Source organism: Sylvia atricapilla, chromosome Z, assembly GCF_009819655.1.
Source record: "Sylvia atricapilla isolate bSylAtr1 chromosome Z, bSylAtr1.pri, whole genome shotgun sequence".
NCBI lineage: Eukaryota > Metazoa > Chordata > Aves > Passeriformes > Sylviidae > Sylvia > Sylvia atricapilla.
The window spans coordinates 75677481-75702806 of NC_089174.1; the positions used below are offsets into that span (position 1 = coordinate 75677481).

At 39.6% G+C, this 25326-nt stretch overlaps 2 protein-coding genes across 5 annotated transcripts in view; one reads left to right on the plus strand and one right to left on the minus strand.

Annotated features, from left to right (window-relative positions):
* The window catches only part of DHX29 (DExH-box helicase 29), a 30026-nt gene extending 7337 nt beyond the window's left edge, over positions 1 to 22689 (minus strand). The window contains exons 1-22 of one of the 3 annotated variants that reach the window (XM_066339042.1): positions 22515 to 22689; positions 20007 to 20080; positions 19076 to 19189; positions 18378 to 18507; positions 17866 to 18008; positions 16581 to 16706; positions 16014 to 16140; positions 15593 to 15754; positions 14015 to 14180; positions 12927 to 13050; positions 11925 to 12521; positions 11071 to 11214; positions 10800 to 10976; positions 10023 to 10163; positions 8576 to 8720; positions 8243 to 8363; positions 7225 to 7309; positions 6547 to 6635; positions 5834 to 5962; positions 4936 to 5011; positions 3059 to 3283; positions 406 to 542 (exon numbers count right to left, since the gene is read on the minus strand). In XM_066339042.1, coding sequence (XP_066195139.1) covers positions 406 to 542; positions 3059 to 3283; positions 4936 to 5011; positions 5834 to 5962; positions 6547 to 6635; positions 7225 to 7309; positions 8243 to 8363; positions 8576 to 8720; positions 10023 to 10163; positions 10800 to 10976; positions 11071 to 11214; positions 11925 to 12521; positions 12927 to 13050; positions 14015 to 14180; positions 15593 to 15754; positions 16014 to 16140; positions 16581 to 16706; positions 17866 to 18008; positions 18378 to 18507; positions 19076 to 19189; positions 20007 to 20080; positions 22515 to 22686 — 3404 coding nt within the window. In that variant the 5' untranslated portion in view covers positions 22687 to 22689. Of the gene's footprint in view, positions 1 to 405; positions 543 to 3058; positions 3284 to 4935; positions 5012 to 5833; positions 5963 to 6546; positions 6636 to 7224; positions 7310 to 8242; positions 8364 to 8575; positions 8721 to 10022; positions 10164 to 10799; positions 10977 to 11070; positions 11215 to 11924; positions 12522 to 12926; positions 13051 to 14014; positions 14181 to 15581; positions 15755 to 16013; positions 16141 to 16580; positions 16707 to 17865; positions 18009 to 18377; positions 18508 to 19075; positions 19190 to 20006; positions 20081 to 22514 lie in introns of those variants that run through there. The other 2 variants (XM_066339040.1, XM_066339041.1) reach the window with 2 other exon arrangements.
* Positions 22690 to 22821: 132 nt separating this feature from the next.
* The window catches only part of MTREX (Mtr4 exosome RNA helicase), a 40982-nt gene continuing 38477 nt past the window's right edge, over positions 22822 to 25326 (plus strand). The window contains exons 1-3 of one of the 2 annotated variants that reach the window (XM_066339039.1): positions 22822 to 23174; positions 23862 to 23993; positions 25083 to 25149. In XM_066339039.1, coding sequence (XP_066195136.1) covers positions 23059 to 23174; positions 23862 to 23993; positions 25083 to 25149 — 315 coding nt within the window. In that variant the 5' untranslated portion in view covers positions 22822 to 23058. The remainder of the gene's footprint in view (positions 23175 to 23861; positions 23994 to 25082; positions 25150 to 25326) is intronic. The other variant, XM_066339038.1, reaches the window with a different exon arrangement.

Sequence of the window (25326 nt, forward strand, 5' to 3'; positions counted from 1 at the left end):
CTCAAGACACCACACATTTCTGTCTTGATAGTTGAAACAAAATTCAGACTTAGTGGTAATACCCTAAAGAGGAAAAAAACCTGTATGTCCTTTTATACATTTGTGCTTTACCAAATACAAAATATTCTGGTCAAAATACCAAAACCAGCAAACAAAATACTTTAAACACTAGGATAAACTGACATTGTAAACCTCTGTATGTGTGCAAGCATAGTTAAAAGGAGTTGAAGAACAAAACACTAAGCAAGCTATCCATTTGTGTTACAGTACTTAGCAATCTACTGTTACTCTCAGCAGAAAAAAACTTGAAGTGAAAGCAGTTCAAAGAGATATTAAGGATTCTTTACATAACTGCATAACTTGTTATCTGCTACCAGTTACGAGCGTAAGAGAATCATCACTTACCCCAGATAAGCGTTGTAGATCGTTATATGATCAGAAACTGCCATAGCTAGAGATGATTTCGCAAGATCTGCTTCATCTCTTCGACCAATAGGTGTAGTAAATGGGGATTTTTCTGTCATAACAGCAGCCAAAGTTGCCTGCAATTATAAAGTACACATCACTTAAAAGTATTCTGTTGTAAGCTCACAGGTTTATAAAACAAATAGTCTTAAATTTTCTTTTATCATTATCTTAGAATAACAGGCTTGGGTTGCAAAGGACCTTAAAGATGATCTAGTTTCCATCCCCTGCTATAGGCAGGGACATCTTCCACTAAACCAGGTTGCTCAAAGCCCCATCCAACCTAGCCCTGAACACTTACAGCAATGGGACATCCAAAACTTCTCTGGGCAACCTGTTCCAGTGCCTCACCACCCTCGCACTAAAGAATTTATAATCCTCTAAAATGCCCTTCAGATACTGAAAAGGTGCCATTAGGTCATGCTGGAGCCTTATCTCCAGGCTGAACAATCCAAATTCTCTCAGTCTCCTCAAAGGAGAAGTGCTCCAGTCCTCTCTCATCATCTCTGTGATAAACTCTGGACTCATTCCAGCAGGATTCACTCAACATCCTTCCTGTGTTGGAGCTACCACAGCTGGATGCAGCACTACAGGTTAGTAGTCCGCCTTCTCATGAAGGCACATCAGATGGGCAGAATACCCTCCCTCCCCTGCTGCCCACGGGGCTCTGGATGCAGCCCAGGACACGTTTGGCTCTCTGGGCTGTCAGTGCCATGGCCGGGGCATGTCCAGCCCCTCATCACAGCACTCCCAAGTCCTCCTGGGCAGGGCTGCTCTGGCTCTGCTCATGCCCAGCCTGTGCTGTCCCAGGGGTTGTCCTGGCCCTGGTGCAGCACCAGCACTTGGTGTTGTGAGCTCCACGTCTGCCCACTTCTCCAGACCCCTCTCGATGGCATCCCATCCTTCAGGTGTGTCAGCAGCACCTCTCAGCTTGGGGTCATCTACATCTGCTGCGGGTGCACTCAACTTCTCCATCTACATCACTGATGAAGATGCTAAATAATTCTGGTCCCAATATAGACCTCTGAGGGCACCACTTACCACTGATGTCCATTAGGACTCTGAGCCACTAACCAGCACCCTCAGGATGGGACAGTGTACTTTCTTATCCATCTAATAGTACCCCCTCTGAATCCAATTTTGGCGGGAGACCATAGTAAAGGCTTTGCAAAAGTCCAGAAAACAAATATGTAAGCTTTTCCTTTGTCCACTAATGTGGTCTCTCCACCACAGAAGGCCACCGGATTGGTCAAGCAGGACTTGCCCTTGGTTAAGCTTATGCTGGTGTCTTGAACCACCTCTCTGTCCTCCCAAGTGCCACAGAATACTTCTAGAAGGATCTGTTTCATGATCTTCCCAGGTATAGAATTGCAACCAACAGGTTAGTAGTTCCCATGGCCCCTTTTTTCCACTTTTTTTTAAAGACAGGTCACCTGGGACTTCACCTTACTGCCATAAAAAAGGTTGCCATTGATGACTGAGGTAAAAACACTGAGTACCTCAGACTTCTCCTCATCCATAGTTACCAGTTCATCAGCTGGGGTACATTTTCTTTGATCTTCCTTTTCTTGCTGACATAGCTGTATAATCCCTTCTTACCCATCCTTGTGTTCCTTGCCATGTTCAGCTCCATCTTTGCTATGGCCTTCCTCAGCACATCCCTATGGCAACTAGACTGCATTCCTTTAGTCTTTCCAGGACACTCATCCTTGCTTCTGCACTGATTGTGCATATGTTTTTTGCCCTTGAGTTGAATCAGCAGATCTCCATTCACACTCATCAACTGTCTTCCCTGCCCGATTTCTTACACCTGAGAATCACTAGCTCTTGTACTGTACAAGAGTACATAATATTTAATTACAGTTTATCTTCTACTAAGTTTCAAGGAAAACTCAGGACTATAAGAATTTCCCATTTAGTATTCAGCACTTGCTTATATTAAAGCCACTGCTTACATAGTGCCTTAAATGCAAGCATAAAAAACTTCCCAAAACTCACATGAAATGTTTTGCCAAATGACAGTGCAATGAAGGTCAGATTAATCAACTGCTTTAGGTTATACCACATTAACAGGAGATAATTAAGAAATTCAACTTTCCCTTTCCAGGAACTAACATACTCATGTTTTCTTCTAATTTGCAACAAATTAGATGGATTAGCTGACAATATAAACTATGTCAGAGTCTTAATAAATTACCTATGAATTGATTTGCAATAACTTTGATTATGTTCTTGCCCACAAACTGGAGTAATCCAGACTGCCTAATCCCCATGTAAGAGGACATTTTCTTTAAATGTCAGATTCCCTGGGATCACAGGACAGCCCTGGAGACCAAGCCTGACTGTCCACTGTAGAGAGTACCTTGGAGTTTAGAATCCTAGAATCATTTTAAGTTGAAAAACTTTAGGATAATTGAGTCCAACCATAAAAGAGACTTATATTATTCCCCTCCATGATGTTTTGATGCCCTCATCCTAAAGTAAACATTTTAACTTGCATCAGCTTTTCAAAATACCCCATTACAAGAAATCAGATTAATTGCAAAGAATAAACAATTTCTATACTTTTTAAAATATTATTTTTTTTACTCACCACAGGATCCAAGCAGCCAAATATAGCACCAAATATAAGCATTTTGCCAATCTTTACATTAACAGGAAGGGCTGCAAGGTGCTGGCCCAATGGAGTCAGCTTGGGCTCGTTTAATTGACAAGCACCAATCTTCCTCAATAGATTCATTGCATTACCAATTACTTGCTGCTGTGGTGGATCTAATGCTCTGGAAAGAAAATCTTCAGGAGAACCAAGACTGCATTTCTGTGAAGTAAATGGACATATATTTCAACATAAAAATTCCTTATAAAAGCATTCTCTACCAGCTACACAGAAAACTGGACAACTCATTTTGCATCAGAAGTTCACATTCCCTCCCCACTAAGCATCTTGTTTCCCAGAAGGCTGACTTGTCCCACATTAGGTCAACAAAACATCATTGTTTGTAAGGGCTTCATATGACATGACCACTGTTCTGAGGCATGTGTTACCAGTGATCACTAATGAGCAGGAGATTCGATCGTGATGGGAGATGCTGTTCAACCCAGCACAAATTTGCCAGGTTGCTAGTTTTCCTGTGCACGTACTTCTCACTTAAGACATGGTGAGAGGTAATGGAATTGCTCCCTTAAACAGAAATCAATTAGAAGGCTATTTAACAGAGTTTCAAACTGTCAGTTTGAGAAAAACTGCAAATCATACAGTACACTATTCTCACTGAATCGTGAGAATATTTTACAGCAATCAAGTGCTGAGTTACCCCCAGACCTCAGTGAGAAGCCTCACTAAGTAACTGCATTGGATCAGGCCTGTCATAAACCAAACTTTTTTAGCTAGTAGGGTCAATAATTCCAAAACAAGCAATAGTATGAATAATACATAATTCCTCCAAAGGCATGCATAGTATTTTTAGCTAACAAGGTGTACTGGGCTTCTGTGGCCAGGTTTAGGTAGTAGAGGCTGCATGGGTGAGTTTGGTGAGAAGCTAAGAGCAGCTTGCCCTACATTCAGTCAATGCCAGGTAGCTCCAGGGCAGACCCACTGCTGGCTAAGGCTGAGCCAATCAGTGATGGTGGTCATGCTTCCAGGAAAAGTTATTGCACAGAAACAAATTGCAGCTAGAGAAGAGTAGGTGAGAACAACTCTGAAAACACCAATTATTAGTGAAGAAAGTAGCGGAGAGGTTCTCCAGCTGCTGAAGCCCATGGTGAGAAGGGCTGTCCCCCTGCAGCTCATGGAGCCCCGTGGTGGAGCCCACACTCAAGTGGGTGGATGCCTGAAGGAGGCTGTGACCCTGTGGAGAGCTCACACTGGAGCAGGCTCCTGGCAGGACCTGTAGCACCTTGATGGTATGAGCCCACACCGCAGCAGGTTTGCTGGCAGAACTTATGACCCTGAGGGGGATCCATGCTGGAGCAGAACATGAGAAACTGCAACTTGTGGGAAGGATTCACACTGCAAAAGCTTGTAAAGGACTGTCTCCAGTGGAAGGGAGCCCTAGCTGGTACAGGGGAAGAAGGAATCCTTCCTTCTCCTGAGGAGGAAGCAGCAGCACAGACAATGTGTGATAAACTGACCAAAACTGACATTCTCCATCTCCCTGTGCTGATGGAGGATAGGAAGTAGGGAACAGGGAAATAAAGTTATGCCCAGGAAAGAGGGGTGGTTTTTACTTCTCATTAACCTAACTGGCTATAAATTTAATTGATTTCCACAAATCAAGTCTGTTTTGCCTGGGACAGTAACTGGTTAGTCATCTCTCTGTGCTCTTCTCTCTCTAGCTATGAGCTTTTCATTTTATTTTCTCTCCCATCCACTTGAGGAGGAAAGTAATAGAGGAGCTTTGGGGCCACTCAGCCTTCAGCCATGGTCAACCCACCGCACAAGATTAGCAATTCCAAAACCAAAAACCATACCATAATATGAAGGCATAATTCCTCCAAAGGCACACGCAATATTTCTGGAACAGAATATTCCATGAAACTTTCAAACCTGCAACATCATAAAAACACAAACATGTATATTCAACATATATATTCGTATATATAAATATTTGAATTAAACCTGCAAATCCGGTTTTTACATGGTAATTCTTTGCAGCTTTTCTCTTGAGAGGCTGGTAAGGGAGTAGCACGGGTAAGTGACTCATACTTTGAATTAAGGCATGTGTTATGGAAAACAAATCGAAAAACAAATTTTAGTCAGAGAGAAAAAGACATGAAACTCCAATTTTCAAAACAAGTCTGTAAAATGCTTCCACACTGAAGTCTTCTGTGGGACTTTTTAAAAGGCACATTTCATTGGTTAGATCAAAAGACTAACCTTAATTGTTTCTCAGCTGAAAGTTGCTTCAGGCTTTCACAGAGGCAGGAGAAGAGGCAGTAACAGAAACTAATTCTGCAGTGCCTCCATCTCTTATGCATAGAGATTACCTCCTCAGAAACCTGCAGATTTCTCTGATAAAAAATTCAAAGCTCAGGAGGTAAGGTTTACGTATATTTGATGTAAACCAAGCAGCTGTTGTAAAAAATTGATGCTCTACAAGTCCTTGTGCTGCACTTTTCATTTAATTATGAATATTTTTTAAAAAAGACATTATAGAAACATTTAGAATAAAATCAGCTTCTTTTTTAGTGAAAGATTATTGTAACACTTCACACACACAATATTCAAATTCTTGTTTTGGTTTTTTTTCCAGTTTTATCTTTCTGTGAACAAAGGGAAATAAAGTGAATTTCAACAAGAATCTGGTTTTTCACAGAAAACAAAGATGGTATCTATGTGACTTACAGAACTCTGCTAGGTTTACAGTACCTGTCTCTTGTATACATTCGGAAGCAGAACCCATCCCTAACACGCCCAGCTCTTCCTTGTCGCTGCAGAGCACTAGCTTTACTAACAAAGGTCTCTTCCAGGGAACTCATCTGACTGCTTTCATGATACCTTAAAAATTACAAAGATTCAGATTCCTGAATTAAAATTTTCACATATAGATAACCTGAACACTACCATATTGACAATATATCTAATAAGCAATTATTTGAAAATACATTTAGTTTTGAAAACCAAGCATATCTGGGAGGAACTGTATATTATAAAACTTTGAATACAACTCACCAGTGAAAGTATAAAAACTGGAAAATGAAAGCTTTATTATTTCATCTCCCTGACAATTCAGAATCATTCCAACACATTCTGTAGGGATTTTTATACTTAAAGTGAACAAAATTTAACTTTTAAAAACTGAAACAGTATAAAAATACTTCCTTCATTTTTAAAACAGTCCTTAACCATTAATTATCCCTACACCATATCCATTATCTATGAACTTCCCTTGTTCTTCTCATCATTTTGAACTCCAAATATATATTCCAAAACTGTACCCAAAACTACAAGCTGTTAAATGAGCTCAGCACATTTCTGCATCCAGAACTCTAGCTTAAAAAGGATACTACAAAATTCTTGCAGTTCTAGCCTCCAAATATTCATATCAATCATGGTATGATTGATGAAGATCAAACTCTTACCTATTTTCTTTTGTTCTTCCAGTATCAATTACAAAGACAACATCTGGTATTGTGATACCCGTCTCTGCTATATTGGTTGCCAAAACAATCTGTTAAGAGTAACATAACATAAACAGAAAAACTGAAATGTCCAACGGGTTTCAATCTTTAAATCAATATTATGGAGTAAGTTTGGTTAAATTGTTTTACCCAATTTTTTAAATAAACTGACAAATAAACAAAACCTACATGACTTGGAAAACGGTAAAGTTTTCCCCAAGGAGAGAAATTAAAAGTCAAGAAATAATTCACATTCACATTTTGTTATACAATCCATCAAAATTACTGGCTAGTATCTGCCAAAACTGATCAATATTTAATTAGAGTTTGGCAGTAAATAAAACTGTATTTTTCCTAGATAAAAGCCGTAATTACTGCTTAACAATGGTTAAAATACAGGTAAGTAACAATTAAGGAAGTTCACTGAAAAAATTTAGGTTTAAGAATTTGTTCAATACTTTCAAGATTTTCACAGCATAGCTTCTACGAATTACAGACCACCAAATGAGATTTGGCTCTTTGCAGAGAAGAAATTCTAGGAACACCCGGTTGTGGTGTAATTCTGTATGATATTGTAACAATTCAGAGTTGCACCCACAGAAAATTTCTCTTTTCAGTTGTGAACTTTGTAAATATTACCTTTCTAACACCAAGAGGAGGTACTGTAAATGCAGCTGCTTGATCTTGAGTAGAAAGAACAGAATGCAAAGCTATCAATCTGTGCCTAGAACAAGAAATTATAGTAATAAATATATACTTATCAAATAACATGGAGTTAAAAAAAAAAAAAAGACTAGCATAATGACAAGATTTGGAGAAACCAACTAGAACAGACAATTGAAAGAGTAAAACTTTGTGTGATTAGGTATGAAAGTCTGCTTCATTGTTTTATTACAATATGTAGAAAAAAACAATCTAATTTGTTCACAGGGATGTTCTCCTATTCAGTAAAAATGTGGGGAAAAATAGTAATGCTGCAGAACTGCTGGTTACTTTACAGTAACACTCTAGCAATAAAGGTAGATAGAAGTCCACAAACTCAAGGTTTTTAAATTGTGCTTCCAAGACAAGGATCATTACAAATACATGCAATTTGAAGTCTGAGTAGAGACAGCTACAGAGATTGTAAAGGTCTGGAGAGAAGGAAAGTACCAATCTCAGCTAATCAACAAATATTTAGCATTTGACTGCAATTGTGCCTTTTACACAGTTTTGTTAACTTTTCGTTACTCAAAAAATAAATTTCAAAATTTATCTGTCACTACAGCCCTAGGCTATTTCTCCTGGTATATCCAGATGCCCTGGAACTCTTCTCAGGAAGTAGTCACTTCCATGTGAACAGTAAGCCACAGAAATCTGTATCCCAGGTATGGTAGCTTCCATACCCTAACAAGTGGAAAAGAAGTAGTCAAGTGCTTTTGATTAAGTAAATTTGTTGAAGAATAAAATAGAAAATAATGAAAGAAAATTCATCATACCATTTGTAAGTATCTGTTTTTTTTGCTTGTACAACTTTTAGATTATAGTAGTAAATTTGTAGCACAATCAGCTCAGAGGTATAACTCTCATTTGCCTTTTACACGAATAGTAAACCTTAATGAATGTTTGCTTGGTTGTAACTTAAGAGTATTAATTTAATAAAAAATATCCCCATTACCTATCATGCAAGTTAAATCTTCTGTCAGTTGAAATGAGATCATACAGCTGCTGGATATGAGCAAGGCCTGGTAAAAAGATCAGCACAGCACCTTCAATATTCTTGAACTGGGGAGTTCTATCTGCAAAATTACAGTACAAGCATATAGTTAAAACCAACATGCATTGCATACAGTTTCATACAACAACAGGAACAAATGCTAGGCCCTGTGGTTAATGCTTTTTAGGATCTTTCATGTAAGAACGAAGCACTTCATTATCAATAGAAAGCAGTGGGAAATAGCTCCAAAGGACAACCCCAAGTACATAAACTTAAGAAGTGGACTGTAAGTACCTAAGTATGCGAGCAACTCCAAAATAAGTTCAAGGTTGATCTTGTAAGGGTTCATATATAAGATAGCCTGCTGTGTACGACTGCTATACTTTGCATAGTAAGGAGCCAAACTGATACCAGATCCAGACTGGACTGGGACATACTCCTAAAAAACAAGAGTAAGCAGACAAAAAAAATCACATTCTTAGTAATTTAGAAGAACATAGCAGAGCAGAAGGTGAATTTGCCATTCTCTTGAAACAAAGATTGTGATAAGAGAAATTTAACTTCCCACCAAAACCTGTGTGTTAAATCACAACCACACATAATGTGTATAGGTATCTACAACTGCTAAATGACATTTCAGACTTCAAAAATAGGTAAAAATTAACGTCTTTCAAGAGGTAAACAGGCCCCAGGTCTATATCTGGCATTCAACTAGTATCAGTTCAAACTGGGATAACAAGATGCATACTCTTTCAAAATTTCTACTTAGGGGTGTAAGAAACTAGTTTCACATTTCCCCCTCTCCCTCACCTCATCCTTCTTAACTTATGGTTGCAATGAAAATTAAGTATGAACAAGGTGGCAACTCCTGCAGTGTTTTGGAACAGGAAAAAGAAGAGCTAGCACAAGAGACATAAATTTGAACTTTTTCTAGACATCTTACATATATAGCATAGTTTCTAAATTAAGTAGCACTATTGTAAACTATTTCATTGTTACTCAACACACTCAAGAAAGCTTGACACCACGTATCTTTCTGTACTGAAGGAAAATAATCAGCAGAGCATACCAGACTATTCTTCAACATATGTATATACGTGTTCAATTGCAGCAAGCTAATTTTCATTAGTTTCACAAAGCAAGTTGGAGCAGACAGGTATCTTCCCAACATACACAGTCTAGATGAACAGCCTAAGCTGCCAAAGTCAGATGGCATTGACAGCATTTCCCTATCAAGAGTTTTGATCCAAAAGCACATAGAGCTGTCACTGCAGAGTACCTCAGGATTAACCATAACCTGTTAAACTAAAGAAGTCTATACAACAATCCCATGTAAATCATTTGGCATGTCAAATTGGAGAATCTTGGGAGTTTTTCAGCTAAGAAGGATAAGGCCTTGTATCTTCTGTTGTTAAGTTCACTAATGCAGGAGACTTCTTTGGGGAAAGAAAAAAAAAAGAAATTGTTTCCCTGCTGCTTGTAGATCCAAAGCTGGTAATCTACATGAGACCTCAATGTCAAATACAGCAAAATCAAGACAGCTATACAGGAGCTGGAGCAACAATCAAAAGAGTGCAGCATTCATAAATAACAGTAGGAGTGCCATTGTGTCTGTTTCTTATGAACTGAAAGAGTATTTGATATTCTACAATCCAACCACATTAAATTTGAAGGAATCAAAACGATTAAATAATAAAACCCCTCAAAGGTTCCAACACAAAACTAAAAATGCCTGTCTTACCTGGTGCTTTGCAGTGCTTCCTCCTTTACCAGTAACATGTATTGTTACTTCTTCCTCCTCCTCCAAGAACTTCTGACAATATTCTGAGTCCTTCTCCAGAACATAGCCAGTAGCTTCAATTACATCTTCAACATGGAAAATCTTTAGTGAAAATTCAAAGAAAAAACATGAGGCATGTCAAAAACTAACCAGCAACCCTTTTCACATTTTAAAGCTTACATAATAAAGTTGAACAAGGCATGCCTTAACATTGTAGTAAATCTTGCAAATTTCAACTTGAACTGTCTTAGGATTTTTGAAAACCTAATCTAAGAGCTGCTACAGATTTGTTAATGGGCTTCTCCACCTCATCACTACATAACCACTACCACAGCCTATATAGCGTAGGAAAAAACACAGAAGAGTGCAGTGACAAAGTTACAGGCAGTGTGGGAGGAATTCTTTAATGCTTTCATTTTTACCTAGGTTTTAGAGAGAAAAATCTGTCACTGATGTGTCACTGAAGGACCCACCTGTAATCAATAAATCCATCACAAAAAATAGTAGACCTATGAACTCCAAAGCCTGTATTTTCATAAAGCTGTATCTTCATAAAAGAAATATTTTGTATTTTTTCATAAAAGAAAAAGAACTACAAGCCCTTGAAATATTTAAAGACCTGTACTTCTGGTTTAAAAAAAATAAGTGATGCAGATATACTGCCTAGATACTAATCAGGCAAACACTGTACACATAGATATGAAGTGTCTTGCATAATCAAAAAAAACATCTACCTACCTCAACTGGGTAGCTCCTCCCCGAGATCCTTAAAATGGGACAGTGTGAAAAATAGCTGGAAAACTTCTCACTGTCCACAGTAGCGCTCATTAAAATCAGGTGCAGATCTGAACGCTTATGCAAGATCTCTCTCAGAATAACCAGCAAGAAATCAGACTGGACACTTCTTTCATGCACCTAGAATTATAAAAACAGATCTATAGCAAGAATTTAGTAAAGGTCAAGGCACAGAACAACTGTAATTTCTGCAGAATAGTAAAGAATTTATAACCTCATCTACAATAATGTGAGATATATTTGACAGGAGACCATCTTCCTGTAGTTTCCGAAGCAGGACACCTGTTGTACAGTATAGCAGTCTGGTGGCTTCTCCTGTTCTTGATTCCATACGAATTTGATATCCACACAGGGAATTCTTAAAAAATAAAATAAAAATATAGAATAATTAAAAATAACATACAAGTTAACAATATTCAAAATTAAGTGAAATTTAGTAGCCATCAGATTCAGACACCACACAAGTGCTAATTAAGTAGTATAGTGAATGACTGCCACGCTTCTCTTTGTACAAGAACTTTTCTCTGTTAAGAAAGAAAATATATGTGAAATTTATCCAGAGGGGCAAAGAGCTGGTAAAATCAGGGTTGTTTTTAGGACTTTCTTGACAGTTTCAAAAATACTTTTGCACAAATTACCCTAACAAACGCAGGAATTCAACTTTTTTCAAATAACAAAATAACTTCAACTGGAAAGGGCCTCTCTCAAATCATGGCCTCACTCAAGGCCAGACTGGATTGCTCAGAGCCTTATTCAGGTGACTTTGCTTCATCCCCAGTGATAGTGACACAACATTCACTGGGCAATCTGCTCAAATCTTTGACCATTCCAGCTATGAAACACTGCTGCTTTACATCAGCCTCCGAAGATTTTAGAAATCATACAACCATACCTACAGGTTCACAGGTGACAAGGCAAAAAAAACAAGTGACATACCAAGAAGTTGTTTTCAAGAGAAAGTAACATGTAATTGTTTGGTTGTGTAAGAAATAATGTTCTCACTTTTTCTAAAGAATCGAGCCCCTTGTATTTGATCAAGACAAGTAAAGGAATTAAGACATTTCTTACTTTTCCTCCCGGTCCTGATTCGCAGCCCAGCTCTTCACAAACCCTCGTTGCCAGACTCACTGCTGAGATTCTTCGGGGCTGTGTGCAAACAATGTTGCATTTTTTTGATCCTTCATCTAGTAACAAGTCTTCCAACAAGAAATGGGGTACCTGGGTACTCTTCCCACTGCCTGTTTCACCAGCAACAACAACTACTCGATGTTTTTTAAGAGTTTCTACAATTGAGGATCTGTGCTTAAACACAGGTAACTCCTGTCTCTCTTTCAGAAGCCTCTGGTATCTAGAGGAACTCTGCAGCTTCTTAAACAAAATCCTTGATGGTTCCAAAAGATCCGTATCTGAGGTCTCAAGGGAGAGACTGCTGAAGTCCTCATCAGAAACCAAGTTTTCCCAGGAATCTTCAGGACCCTCAGACAGTTTTGGCTGGTTTTCAGACTGTAGCTGCTGTTGCTGTTTGAGTTTGTTCAACAATTTAGCAATAAAAGTATCACGCGGCTTGTTGGTTTCTATCTTGCTTTCTTCTTCCTTTTTCTTTTCAATATCACTCCATTCTAGCCAGACATCTCGGTAGGTAGGAGGCAGCAACTGATGAACTGACTTTATGTGCAAAAAGCAGAAAAAAATTACATTATTAACTACTTAGTAGTATCACTAACATTTTATGTGTAAACAAACTCAAATGTTTAAAGATTTGACAAAAATCAAGAAGGAAACCATTCTAAATACAGAAACTATGAAAGCAGTAATATAAATGTCAACAGTACATCTTTATTTCTGATTTCAGATTTTAGAAGACTGAAAGTACAGCTTTATTAAAAAGTATCGTTTCTGTATGCAGCAAAGTATATGCACAATTAAATAAAATAATTATGTAATGGAAGCAAAGAATTTAATGGGAAATACTACATGAAACTATTTCTAGAGCTTAACTATAGATACTACAACAAAAACGAGCAGAGGCAGATTCGACACCAAGAACAGCAATACTGCTAAGAAACTTACTTGTCCTTTGGTTAAATGGTAAAGTGCCAAAGTAGCAGCTAGATGTTGTGCTTGCATACTGTCTTCTGTTACAATTGTAGGACACATCACCATTACATCATCTGATGATTTCATAATCTTGACCCTTAGAGAAAAATTTCAAAAGCAGTAATCTCAATTTTTTGCTATCAATATAAACAGAAAATACATATATGATGTAACATTTTCAGTAAATATTCCAGTAGTGAATTTGTGGGATTTTTCTCTCTTCACAAATATCTCCATTTTCTCCAAGGCAGAAGTATTTATATACATACAATTACCACTGAGGTTAGGTGCTTTGGAAGGATTCAATGTTTGTGAGCCTTTAACTATTTGGGATAGATAAAGTTGACTTTTAATAATCTACATCTGTTCAACAGATAAACAGCAGTCAGAGAGGCAGCCAAATTTCCCATATTCTTAGGGGTGGCAGTCTGTCAGTAGTTTTTAGCCTGAGCAAGAAAATTAGCTCTTTTACTTGGTTCCTTCGAGAAACATTGCTTGTCTAGAACTCTGTGTCTCCTTTATTCATACAAGGTAATATTCTACTCTATAGCTCTGTATTTCAGACTTAATTTCTAAAAGAAATTTAAAAGTAAGATACCATAAATTTATGGGCCAAATGTTGCAGTACCTTGGATACAAATTTTTAACTTCCACTTTATTTTAAACAATTTCCAGAAGAGCTTTGGTATTCATAGACTTGAATCTTTGATTTTTTTTAATATGTTACTTTGAATAAGAATAACAAACATTAGTTGTTCAAAGCTATTGTTCACAGTGCTAATTCAGACAAAGCTTGCATTCAGCAATATACACATAAAACCCTTATCCCTGCTTTATGGGAACATTCACTAGAATCTTACTTTTGTGATTCTGTCTAGGCCAAGCATCACTTTTGCAAAACACAGAAGAGAAGAATGAAATATTCCCCTGATGGGCTAAAAAAGAGTTTGGTTTAAACACACTACATCAATATAAATCTCCATCAACAAGAGTAAATTGACCAGAATCTTTATTTTCAAATTAACCAAAAGGCAAATGTAAGGATTACTAGAAACACGTACCTACATTTCCAATATTTTCCAACGGGAATTTTTTCAAAAGAAGGATTTGGGCTCTTCGGAAAATTCTTTCTGCACCAGTCAATCAGAAACTGTTTTGGAGATTTACCAGTCCAGCTTCGAGCACTATAATCAAAATTTCTTACATCTAGTGGCTCTCTCTTTTTCACTGCAAGAGCAGAAAAACACATTTTAAAGCCTCCTAAAATCTATTTTACATTCCTTTGAAGTAATTTTTACCTTTTATTCACGTGTATTAAGCTAGATAGCAAAATGTTCCAAAATGTTTTATAGGAATGCTGGTATTATGATACATGACAGAAACATCTGCTTTTCCTAAAGAAGTATCTGGTAGAAAATTAACCTAAGTATTTTGTTTTCTTTGATCACCCAATAATTTTAGAAGTTTCACTGAAGTTTGGTTATTACAAAATATTTTAACAGTTGAAAGATTTATAGTGAGAATAGTTTAAAAAGAACAGAGTGTGACTGAAACAGGAACTAGCCCTACAACTGAAAAAAAAGAAATCTAATTTTTAAGATATGGCAGGATGACAAGGTAATCTGCTAAAACAATTACAGGTCCTTTCAAGCCAGCTTGGTCAGTGAGACAGACTGTACGCAGATGACACTGAGCTGAGTGGGAGTGTCGATCTGCTGGAGCACAGGCAGGCTCTGCAGAGGGATCTGGGCAGGCTGGATCATGGGCTGAGGCCAGTGGTGTGAGGGTCAACAAGGGCCAGGGCTGGGTCCTGCCCTTGGCTCACAACAGCCCCAGGCAGGGCCACAGGCTGGGACAGAGGGGCTGGAAAGGACCTGGGGGTGCTGGTGACAGTGACTGAACATGAGCCAGGCTGTGCCCAGGGGGCCAAGAAGGCCAATGGCATCCTGGCCTGGGTCAGCAATGGTGTGGGCAGCAGGAGCAGGGCAGGGATTGTCCCCCTGTGCTGGGCACTGCTGAGGCCACACCTCGAGTGCTGTGTCCAGTTCTGGGCCCTCACTGCAAGACAGACACTGAGGGGCTGGAGAGAGTCCAGAGAAGGGCAGTGGAGCTGGGGAAGGAGTATTGTGAGGAGCAGCTTAGGGAGCTGGGAGTGATCATCCTGGAGAAAAGGAAGTTCAGGGGAGACTTATCAATCCCTACGAATGCCTGAAAGGAGCTTGTGGCCAGGTGGGGTCAGCCTCTTCTCCCAGGCAACCGGTGATCCATCAAGAGGACTATAACCTCAGTCTGCATCAGGGGAGGTTCAGGCTGGATATTAGGATAGATTTATTCACAGAAAGGGTTGTCAAACATTGGCCTCAGCTGCCCAAGGAGGTGTGGAATCACTGTCCCCAAAGGCGTTTAAGGAAAAACTAGACTTTGCACTCAGTGCCATGGTCTAGTGAACATGGTGGTACTTGGTCACAGGTTGGACTCTATCTCAGAGGTTTTTTCCAAAAGCTAATTGGTTCTGTGGTCCACCTTCCTTTCCCATGGTGAGAGCTTGTTCACTCAGCACTGTAAACCTAGAAAAACAAGAACTAATTCTGGAAATTTATGGTATGATTCAAGCTTGCACTGAACTACTTCCAACGCACCTTTGTCTTCCTTTGCAGCACCATCAGGTTTTTCAAGCAAGCTCAAATTCAAAGTGGTTTCTTGAGGTTGAGGTGGGGGAGTTCTTTTCTTTTCATTTTGCTGTTGGTTTGAAATCTTTATGGCTGGATTAAATACTGGATGTTCCTCAAGTACTGCCATTTCTGTCAGAAAGAAAATACACCTTATACCCACCAACCGCCTAAGAAATAACTTTATTAATTTATACCAAGTACCTAAAACCAGAACCAGTGAAATGTTACTGATTTTTTTAGAATCTCACTGAGAAAAAACAGATTCAGAAAAGCCTCCATTTCACAGAGTGGCCTAAAAATAATGCAGTAATTTAATTCACCCTTACTCCAATATTTAATTGCCTAACAAACATGCAAGCCAGAAAAAAGATAACTTGCATAACTCTACCTTGCTGAATTCTTCTTATTTTCTCTTGTGCTGCCTTCTGGCCTTGCTTGTCTCTGTCTTGCTTGGATATGCTTGCTTGTTCTTTTGCTTCTGAAAGCTTGGCTGACAGAAGTATATACCTCTCATTCTATTTCAAACAGAATTATTAATTACAAGCTGAATATGGTATGCTTGTCACTTTCAATGACCTTCACAATGAAGTGCGGGTTTTTTATTCTTTATACCAAGCTTATGCAATGGAGAAACAAAGAGGTTTTATTTAACTGACACTCAATTCCCAGAATTTGATAGTAACTCACTCAACCTCACGGAAATGTATTTTAAATTCTTCTTTCCTGCACATTACATTCAACATTTTGAACACAGTACAAGTATATATGGGAAAGGAAAAACAACTTAGAAAACAAGAAGCTTCAACAGATTTTCCTTTCATAGCCTGATATATTACTGTTAACATAAAATTCAATCCCCAATTTGTGACACACAATTTTTTAACAAACAGATCCACCACATGCAGAAGTATCAGACATGCCAGAAAGACTTCCAAGAAGCATTATTCTCTCTTACTGGGTCAAATTTTTCTTCATCTGTCTCTTTCACAGACTCATCCTTCTCTTCATCACTCTGTTGCTCAGCATATTGCAAAATCCATTCCTTCACAGTAAATTCTTTTTCTTTCCTTACACTCTTTTCCTAAGAAGAGCAACAGAAGTTAAAAGTAATGATAAAGAATGTGAAAGCAATGCTTTTTTCTGCCAGTACCCAGGAACTACTGTTTAGATTTTATATATAAAATATATATACAAGAAAAAAATATAAACCAAGAAAATATATAATATAAAAATATATACATATTACATATTACCATAAATACGTTGTAGAAACATTAAATATATTTCTAAATAATATTTATATATAATATTATGCAGTATATTACATAATTTTATGTAACATAGGATTTATATATAATACATTATATAAAAATATATTTACACCATATATTATTAATATATACTAATACATATTATATACTAAAATTATGGGTTAATATAAAAATCTTTATTCTATAAATACATCTATAAATACATATACATAACACAAGAAAAAATATAAAACATACATAACAAGAAAAAAAGGCACCAATCTTTCCCAACCAGGGTGAATATCTCACTATACACCTAAAGAGATCTTAACGCTAGAATAACTGTAATTTCTGTAAGCAGTGAAATCATTAGCAGGGAATCTTTTTGTTTTCTAGTTTAAGATTCAATAACCACAGAAAGAAAAACACTGATAGCACAGAGGCAAACAAACCCTCCTAAGTCATTCAGTGTACCACATGTACATAAACAGACAAACCTATTATATGATAGAACTAAGAAATTAAGCCACAGAATGGCTTGCATTGGGAAGGACTTTAGAGATCATCTCATTCCAACCTCCTGCTATGGGCTGGGACACCCTCCACTAGACCAGGTTGCTCAGAGCCCCATCCAACCTGGCCTTGAACCCTGCCAGGTATGAGGCATTAGCAGTTTCTCTGGGCAGCTTGTTACAGTGCCTCATCACCCTCACAGACAAGAATTTTTTCCTAATACTAATCTAAATCTCATGAGATTCTCTGTGCTTTACCCCAAAAATGAACTATGAAGAACCTTCTAGACTCCACAGGAAAAATATCTTTAAATTACCATTCTACTAAAATTAAAATGCAGGTGACAATTATTAATCACACAACATTTTCATAAGCTTTCCATATCAGTGTTGGAAATCAATGCAACTCCTGTATTCTAGGAAGTTTTGTTCTCTCTTCCCCCACCCCAAGTAACTACAGATTAGACTTCCAGATTACCTTAGAAAATGGCCCTGAAACTTTCCTTTTGTTATCTCCCAAGTGAGGCAGTGTTCCACATTGTGACACAGCAGAACAAAATTTTCCTCTAGGTTTCTGCTGCTGTTCTTCGAATTGCTGGCTAAAACCTTCAGGCAAGGCATCTTCAAAACAAAAAACCCCAAAACATGTCACAGAAAATATCAATAATAATTATAGGAAAATATTTTCAACTATGTTTGGAATCAACTAGAAGAACACAAACTGAAATAAAAATCAGGCTTTAGCATTTATCTAAGATCGCGCATTTGCTCATTGGACTTCCACGGAACTCCAACTGTAAGAACAGGAAGACCAAAAGACTTCATGCACTAAAATATCCCAGAACTAGTCAGCTGTGCATCTAGGAGAGGAACACTGTTGCAACTACCAGTCTTAGAAAAACGTTATATTTAATTACTATTACAAAGTAGTAATGCTTAGCAGGTCCTATTTCTCTTCTGCCAAAAACTATTTTCTGTCACCATACTCACCATCAGGAAGGTTTAAACAGAGCCAGTCAAGTGCAGAGTGCAGATCACCACCATATAAAAGTGTATTTTTCATTGCTTCTTCAATGTGCTCAGTCTTAAAAGAGAATCTTTGTAAAGCCATGTATACATCCTATAAATAAGAGAGCCAGAAAAGATTCAATCTAGCAATCTAATATAGGCTTGCAAAGTTCTATTTCCCATATATCAGAAAGGCAGTATTAAAGGGAAATAAACAATGTGCATTAATGTACCCACAAATTAAACAGAAAATTCTGTTTTGCAGAATTCATAATATTTTCTTTTTAATTATGCACGGACAGGTATAAATAAATCTATATTCCTACATCCCTATACAATGTATTTTCTAGCTAAATAAAGATGTACCTGCAATTCTCCAGGTGTATGGAGTCAAAAATGAAGGAAACCTGAAATATTCAGATTAAGTACTATTCCTCTATCTTTTCTGAAAGCTCTTGATTTTAGTTCCTGAATCCATAAAGATGTGCCTTTCCCAATGAGCATACTTCTTGATTTCACTGGCTAATCATTAATATAACTACTGAAAAGCATGCTGTATTGGCTTGTACTGCACACAGTACAATTCTAATACACACGAGTGTAACATGATGCTTGATAAAAATTACAAAACATAAACTTTGTTCTAAATAAATAATGAAAAATAAAATTTTGAACTGCACCTGTAGTTTCTTTGCAGTCAATCTTTTGGAAATCATTCCTTTGTTGTCATTTTGGATATTATGGTTATTGATCACATCGATAATTCTTTTCTCCAAGTTACCATTTATCATTACCTGCAAAGAAAAAATTAGTTGCTACACGGTAAACATCGGAAGTTCTTACAACATGTGAATGCTCCTCATAACTAAGGATGTAATATTGCAGAAAACTCTGTCAAATACCAATTTCTCAAGCTTTTTATAAGTGGCCCAAACATGTCCTATGAAAAGGACACTACTTCTTCTTCTCCAAGCAATATGCTTTTACAAGAAAGAGAAGAGTTCATTCCTTATGACCAAGAAAGCCCGTTTACATCTTCAAGGAAATTTAGTATGTTAATTTGTAAATTAACTAAAAAAACTTGTAAATACTCCAAGTAAATGACAACAAGGCCTTTCTCCTCTGCTCATATAAAATAATTTGAACATCAAGATGCAATATGTGATATCCTCCTTCCAAAACACCTTTAAAAACAAATATAATACCATAATTCTAATATTTGAAACTCTTCTCCAATATGAACCAAGCTTCAGTTACTACTAAGTTTGATACATAAAATCTATATCGTTTCTCTGACAGGAAGGAAGATTGACACGCACAGCAGAAGTCCAGACCTAGCTCCCAAAATGGTCTTACAAGTATTCCCAAATATGTATCCAAAGTATTATCTGTTATTTAAAAAAAGACATTATCCTACCCCAGTAATTTAACCCTATGTCTTAAAGGGCACTCAAAATCCTAAACAAAATCAAACTCTAAATGGTCAACTGTCTCATACACTAATGCAGTTTTCATGCACAACATAATACTGAAGAAGACCTGAAGACATATTTACTCAGCTAAGGCAGTATGATGAAAATCAAAGTTATTGTAAGCAAAGAAGATACTTGCCTTAAGAACAGATTTATCTACATTTGCAGCAGCACTGGAATCCGTTGTTGAACCAAAACTGTAAGTTTTGGGACCTGCAAATTGCAAATAACCACCAATTACACAAGACCCACAAAGAACATTGTTTAATATAGCTAAAGCAGACCTAACGTAACACAGATTAGTGCAAGTTATTACATTAACTTGCCAGAAACTTGCAGGTAGATAACAACAACAACCACCAAAAAATGCCTTGAACAAGGAATAGCAAAGAGGGCTCCAACTCTTGGCAGCCAAAATATGAAATTCAAAGACTATAATGAGGGGAAATGGGATTGACTGCTTACTCTGAACACTGAAAAAAGATTGCTAAATAGGGAACTAAATGGCAATTTCAAAACAAGCAAGCCTGTTGAGGATTTTTTTATTGAAAGTGCATAGCTATGTAACAGAATCCCCCGCTACTAAAGCTATGGACAGTGGACATCTACTGAGGTCCAAGGGCAGACAGAACAGCTTTGCAGTATAGAAATCAATTGACATGGGACAGCATTGAAAAAAGAATTCCATTTGGTTGAGGGAAACCCTAAGCCACAGCTGGCAGAACCTGTACGAACACCCTACAGCACTATCACTACATGTCTTATCTGCTCTTACCTAGTTATATGCTTTTGTCCCCTACCTAACAGAGGGCAGTGGCTTACAGGAGCCTTTGGTCTGCTCTGGTCACTCTTAAATGCTGTTGATTTAAAAGCTATTAAAAAAACCAAACGTCAATTCACAAAACTATTTATTGTCATTAGAATGACAACACACAGGTTGCTCTTGAATTCCACCACTTTCAGAGCACATACACTGTAGGTGGCAGAAAGAAACTGAGCAAGGCCACAGCTTCCACCACTCTGTGTGGCTGCATGCTGCCCCAGCAGACACAGTTACCTCCCAGCAGCTGGGCTGGGCAGCTCATCCGTGCTGGCCTGCCTGCAGAACAGCTCTGGCAGAGCCTACTTTGAGATCAGACCAGGTTTCGGTAACTGCATTTCAGAAAAAGTATGGACCCCTCTGGTCAGGAGATACAAACAGCTGTCAGCACTCAGGATCTACAAACTGGCACTTATGGGTGGGCTGTTCAGAATATATCAAATTAGCTTTCACTTACATTGACTGATTTTTCACTACAGTATACAGACAGAGAGAAGCAGGATATTTTCAGAAGAAGACTGAGCATCATGGTTATTGAAGGAATGGATGATGTAAGAAATACATTTAGTAGAGCCTACACTTGTAAAAGCAGAACAGATGAACAGGTTCTGGGAACTTACATTAACAGATTAAAAGACCTTTTCTTAAATGGGAATCTCAGATGCCCTGGCCATTGCATGCATGATCTGCTCATCGTCTGCAACACAAGCTCTTTTAATGCCACAAGGTATCTGAGCTACTTCTAGCAAAGCTGGCTTATGAAAATAGTCATCACATAGGGCTTCAGACTATTACTTTTCAGACTGCATTCAGAACAGTCATCCCTCATCTTCTCTAACGCCACAGAAGTGCCCTGTAACAGGCTCTTCAAGACAGGAAAAAAAACCCCATTAAATCCACATTATATTGATTTTGGTAATATACAAAGCACACACATGCATCAGAAGCTCTGGAAAAGTGCCTTCCAAACTCTTGCTTCACAAGAACTGCTAATAATCTAATAACAAGACTTTCTGTAATTAACACATCAATGCCACCAAGGCTTATCCGCACAGGGACACCCCTGACAGTAGAATCTCAAAATGGTTACAGCTGGAAAGGACTTCTAGAGATCATCCAACTGGATACGGCAGGATCACCTAAAGCAGGCGATACAGGAATGAATTCAGGTGAGTTCTGCATGTCTCTAGAGAGGGAGACTCCATGACCTCCCTGGGCAGCCTGTTCAAGTGCCCTACCACCCTCAGAGTACAGTTCTATCTCCTGTTGAGGTGAAACTTGTGTTACAGTTTGTGCCTACTGCGGCTCATTCCCGGGCTCCACTGAAGAGTCCGGTACCATCCTCTTGGCACATGTTTTTGAAAAATTAATATACGTTTATGTGGGCCCCTTTCAGTCTTCTCTGCACTGAGTCTCTCCTGCACCATCTTTGTGAGAATCCACTGGACCTTCTCCAGTAGCTCATCATTCTTATTGTACGGAGGAGCCCAAAACTGGACATAGAACACCAGACGTGGCCTCACTAGGGCCAAGTAGATGGGGAGGAGTCTCCTCCCTTGAACCAGCTAGACAGGGAATATGGGCTGTAGCAGGCCCAACGAGACTGGGAGCGGAGTAATTCCAGCTGCCTCTCCCGACGCTGGGAAACATCAGCCTCAATGGCCAGCCTTTCCTCGTAACGCCGCGGCAGCCGCACCCTCAGGGGCTCCATGGGGGCACTGCCCCTTCCAGCCATGGCACCCTCAGCTGCGCGCAAGGCACGGCACGCCGCCACAGTGAACGACACGGCAGGGCACGGCCGCTCCCGAGCCACGCGGGCCACGGTACCTTGTTTGACACGTGGCTCCTTGGAGGCAGGTGCTGGACGCGGCGGGACCACCCGGCTGCTGGGATCCGCGGCCGCGGCCCTCCCGGGCGGCGCGGCGCGGGCGCGGGCGGTGGCGGCGGCGGCCGCATGAGCCGCGCTGCCCGCGCGCTGCTTCTTGTTGCGGCCGCCCATGGCGCCGCCGCCCCGCTACGCGCGCGCACATCCGGGTAACGCGCTCGGCGCGCCGCCGCCTCCCATTGGCGAGCGCGCCCGGCGCACGCGCGCGGGCCGCGCGGCCTGCGTCGGCTTTTCGCACATCGCCTCCTAGGGCCGGAGGGCTGGGTGTGCGCCCAGGGGGTGCTCACGGACGGGTTCGGCATCGGGACCGAGATCCAGACCCGGAGAGAAATCGAGATCGCAATCGAGCACGGGCCGTGTGGGCGGCTACCGGTGCCAGGGTCGTCGGGAGTCTCTGTCGCCCCTCCTGGGGCGGGGTCGGAAGGGCACCTCTCGCGCGAATTTTGCGACCCCCGCGCAGGGCATTTCGGGATCGCGGCGGCTAAGATGGCGGAGGCCTTTGGGGATGAGCTCTTCAGCGTGTTTGAGGAGGATGCGGCCGCCGCTGCTTCTGGCGCCAAGAAGAACAAAACGGGCCCCGCTGAGGCTGCCAAGAGGCCGGGGTAAGGGCGTGGAGCCGGGCTGGGGCAGTGGTACCGGAGGTGCTCTGGCGGTGGGGTGAGGGCTGTAACGCTGGGCCTGGCTTCTGCCGGCGTGTTTGAGCTGCTGAACCCCGTCGGGACCTTGTGAATGTCTGGAAGTGATTGAAGGGAGGCTACAAGAGGATGTAGCTGGGCTCTTCTTGGTGGTGCCGAGCAACAGGACAACAGACAATAGGCCGAAAGTGATACACAGGAAGTTTCACCTGAACATGGGGAAGAACTTAAGTGCGTGGGTGATTGTGCACTGGAACAGATTGTTCAGAGTTTGTGTAGTCTCTCTTACTGGACCTATTTAAAGGCCACGTGGATCCACTCCTGTGCAGGGTGCTCGAGGATGGTCCTGCTTGAGCAGGGCGGTTGGACCACATGACCTGCTGTGGTCGCTTCCAATCTGACCCATTCTGTAATTCTGTGACCTACTTTCCCAGGATCTCTTGCTCTATGGCCAGTTGGGGAGTGTGGGGACCATGTGGCCAGATTATCTGGGAACTGGTTTGAAATTCCATGGCTCTTTTTGTGGGTGAAGCTACCTGGGTTATTCCCCAAGTGCAGTGGGATCAGCATTGTCCTTAAGGTATCTGTTTTCTTTTCTGAAAATACATAAATAAATAAAGTAAAATTTAAACTTTTCATGTGTTTATATTGCAGGAAACGATCGGAAGAAAAACCTTCAGTAACAGCAATAGTCAAGCCTAAAAGGGAAATTGAGATTGATAGTACTGAAAATGTTATTTTAGGAAAAAAGCCGAAGTTAGAAGATGTGTTATCAGAAGATGTTAAGTAAGTGCCTAAATGTGTAAGGCAGTCCTAGCAATGCACCTTGGTTAGCCATGAGCTGGTTGAGAACAGTCGATACAAAGTAGTTTTGCACTGTTTTCCTGTAAAGATGAATTTAAGTGAGTTTCATTTTCCGTTATGTGTTTAAGTGAGAATGTGATGTTACTGCAGCCTCAGCAGTGATTAATGCTGGGTGCATTTAAAAGAATAATGCACACCTGTTGGCATTTGCAGTAGCAAATATTAATGAATTGGTAGTTACTCATTTGAATCGGTGACTTTTGGTCAAAGCCATCGTTGGTTTCACGCAGAGCTGGAGATGAGCTCTAGAAGGACATGGCAGGAGGCAGGCTTGCTGTGTCCTATGATGTTGAAAGACATAGTTGGCTTGAGTACAGGAAGAATAAATTGGTAATAAGACAAACAAGGCTTTTGAGGCATCTATGGTTACCACCTGCATTGTCATTTGGTCTTTGCTATAATTTTTCTGAAGTTTAGTGTCAGAGTTTCTGTGAGAAGCTCATGAGAAGACTTCTCAAAACACAGTAAACAAAGGATAAGCGTACAGAAGGAAAACAAAACCAGAGCTAATGTTTTAAGTAATTTTCTGTGTTAGTAGTATCAGTAGATTATATCAGAAATAAACAGTTTCATGCATTGGGACTCCAGTCTCTTCTCTTGGCCTTGAGAGAAGGAACTGGTAAAGAGGGGCCTTGTCCTCAGGCAGGTGCTTGAGATGCACAAGCTGCTCTTACTGTCTTTAGTAGTAGCAGGAATACGGGTATTGAATTTTGTTTCACTGTATCTTGAAAAAAGTCCTCATTTAATCATAAAAGTTTGTATGAGTAAGTGTGACCCAAGTGCCATTTCGTGGTGCAGTTTTTGAGTCAATAGCTCAAGTAGATTAATACAGTAGCAAAATTTTGACTTCCAAGTAGTAGTCCTGGTAATCTCTGTTACTGGCCTCAAGACGAAGACCAGCCTCACTTTTTTTAATGCTGCAGTTAAAGCAGAGGTGAAATTCAACATGTTCATGTTTATAAAAAACAGGATTTTTTAATACTATTTCACAGTCCTAACTCATCTTTTCAGTCTGACAGATCTGATGCCTCAAGTAAAGGTGCAGTCTGTGGAAACTGTTGAAGGCTGTACACATGAGGTGAGTGCAGTGAAAAGGTAGGCTTGTTACACCTAACTGTGTGTATCACTGCTGGTATAACAGTATTCTTTATTCTGCCTGCAATTATTATATGACAGATTTTTTTAGTTTGGAAAAGGCCTTTGAGATCATTGAGTCCAACCATTAACCCAGCACTGCCAAGTCCTCCCCCCTAAA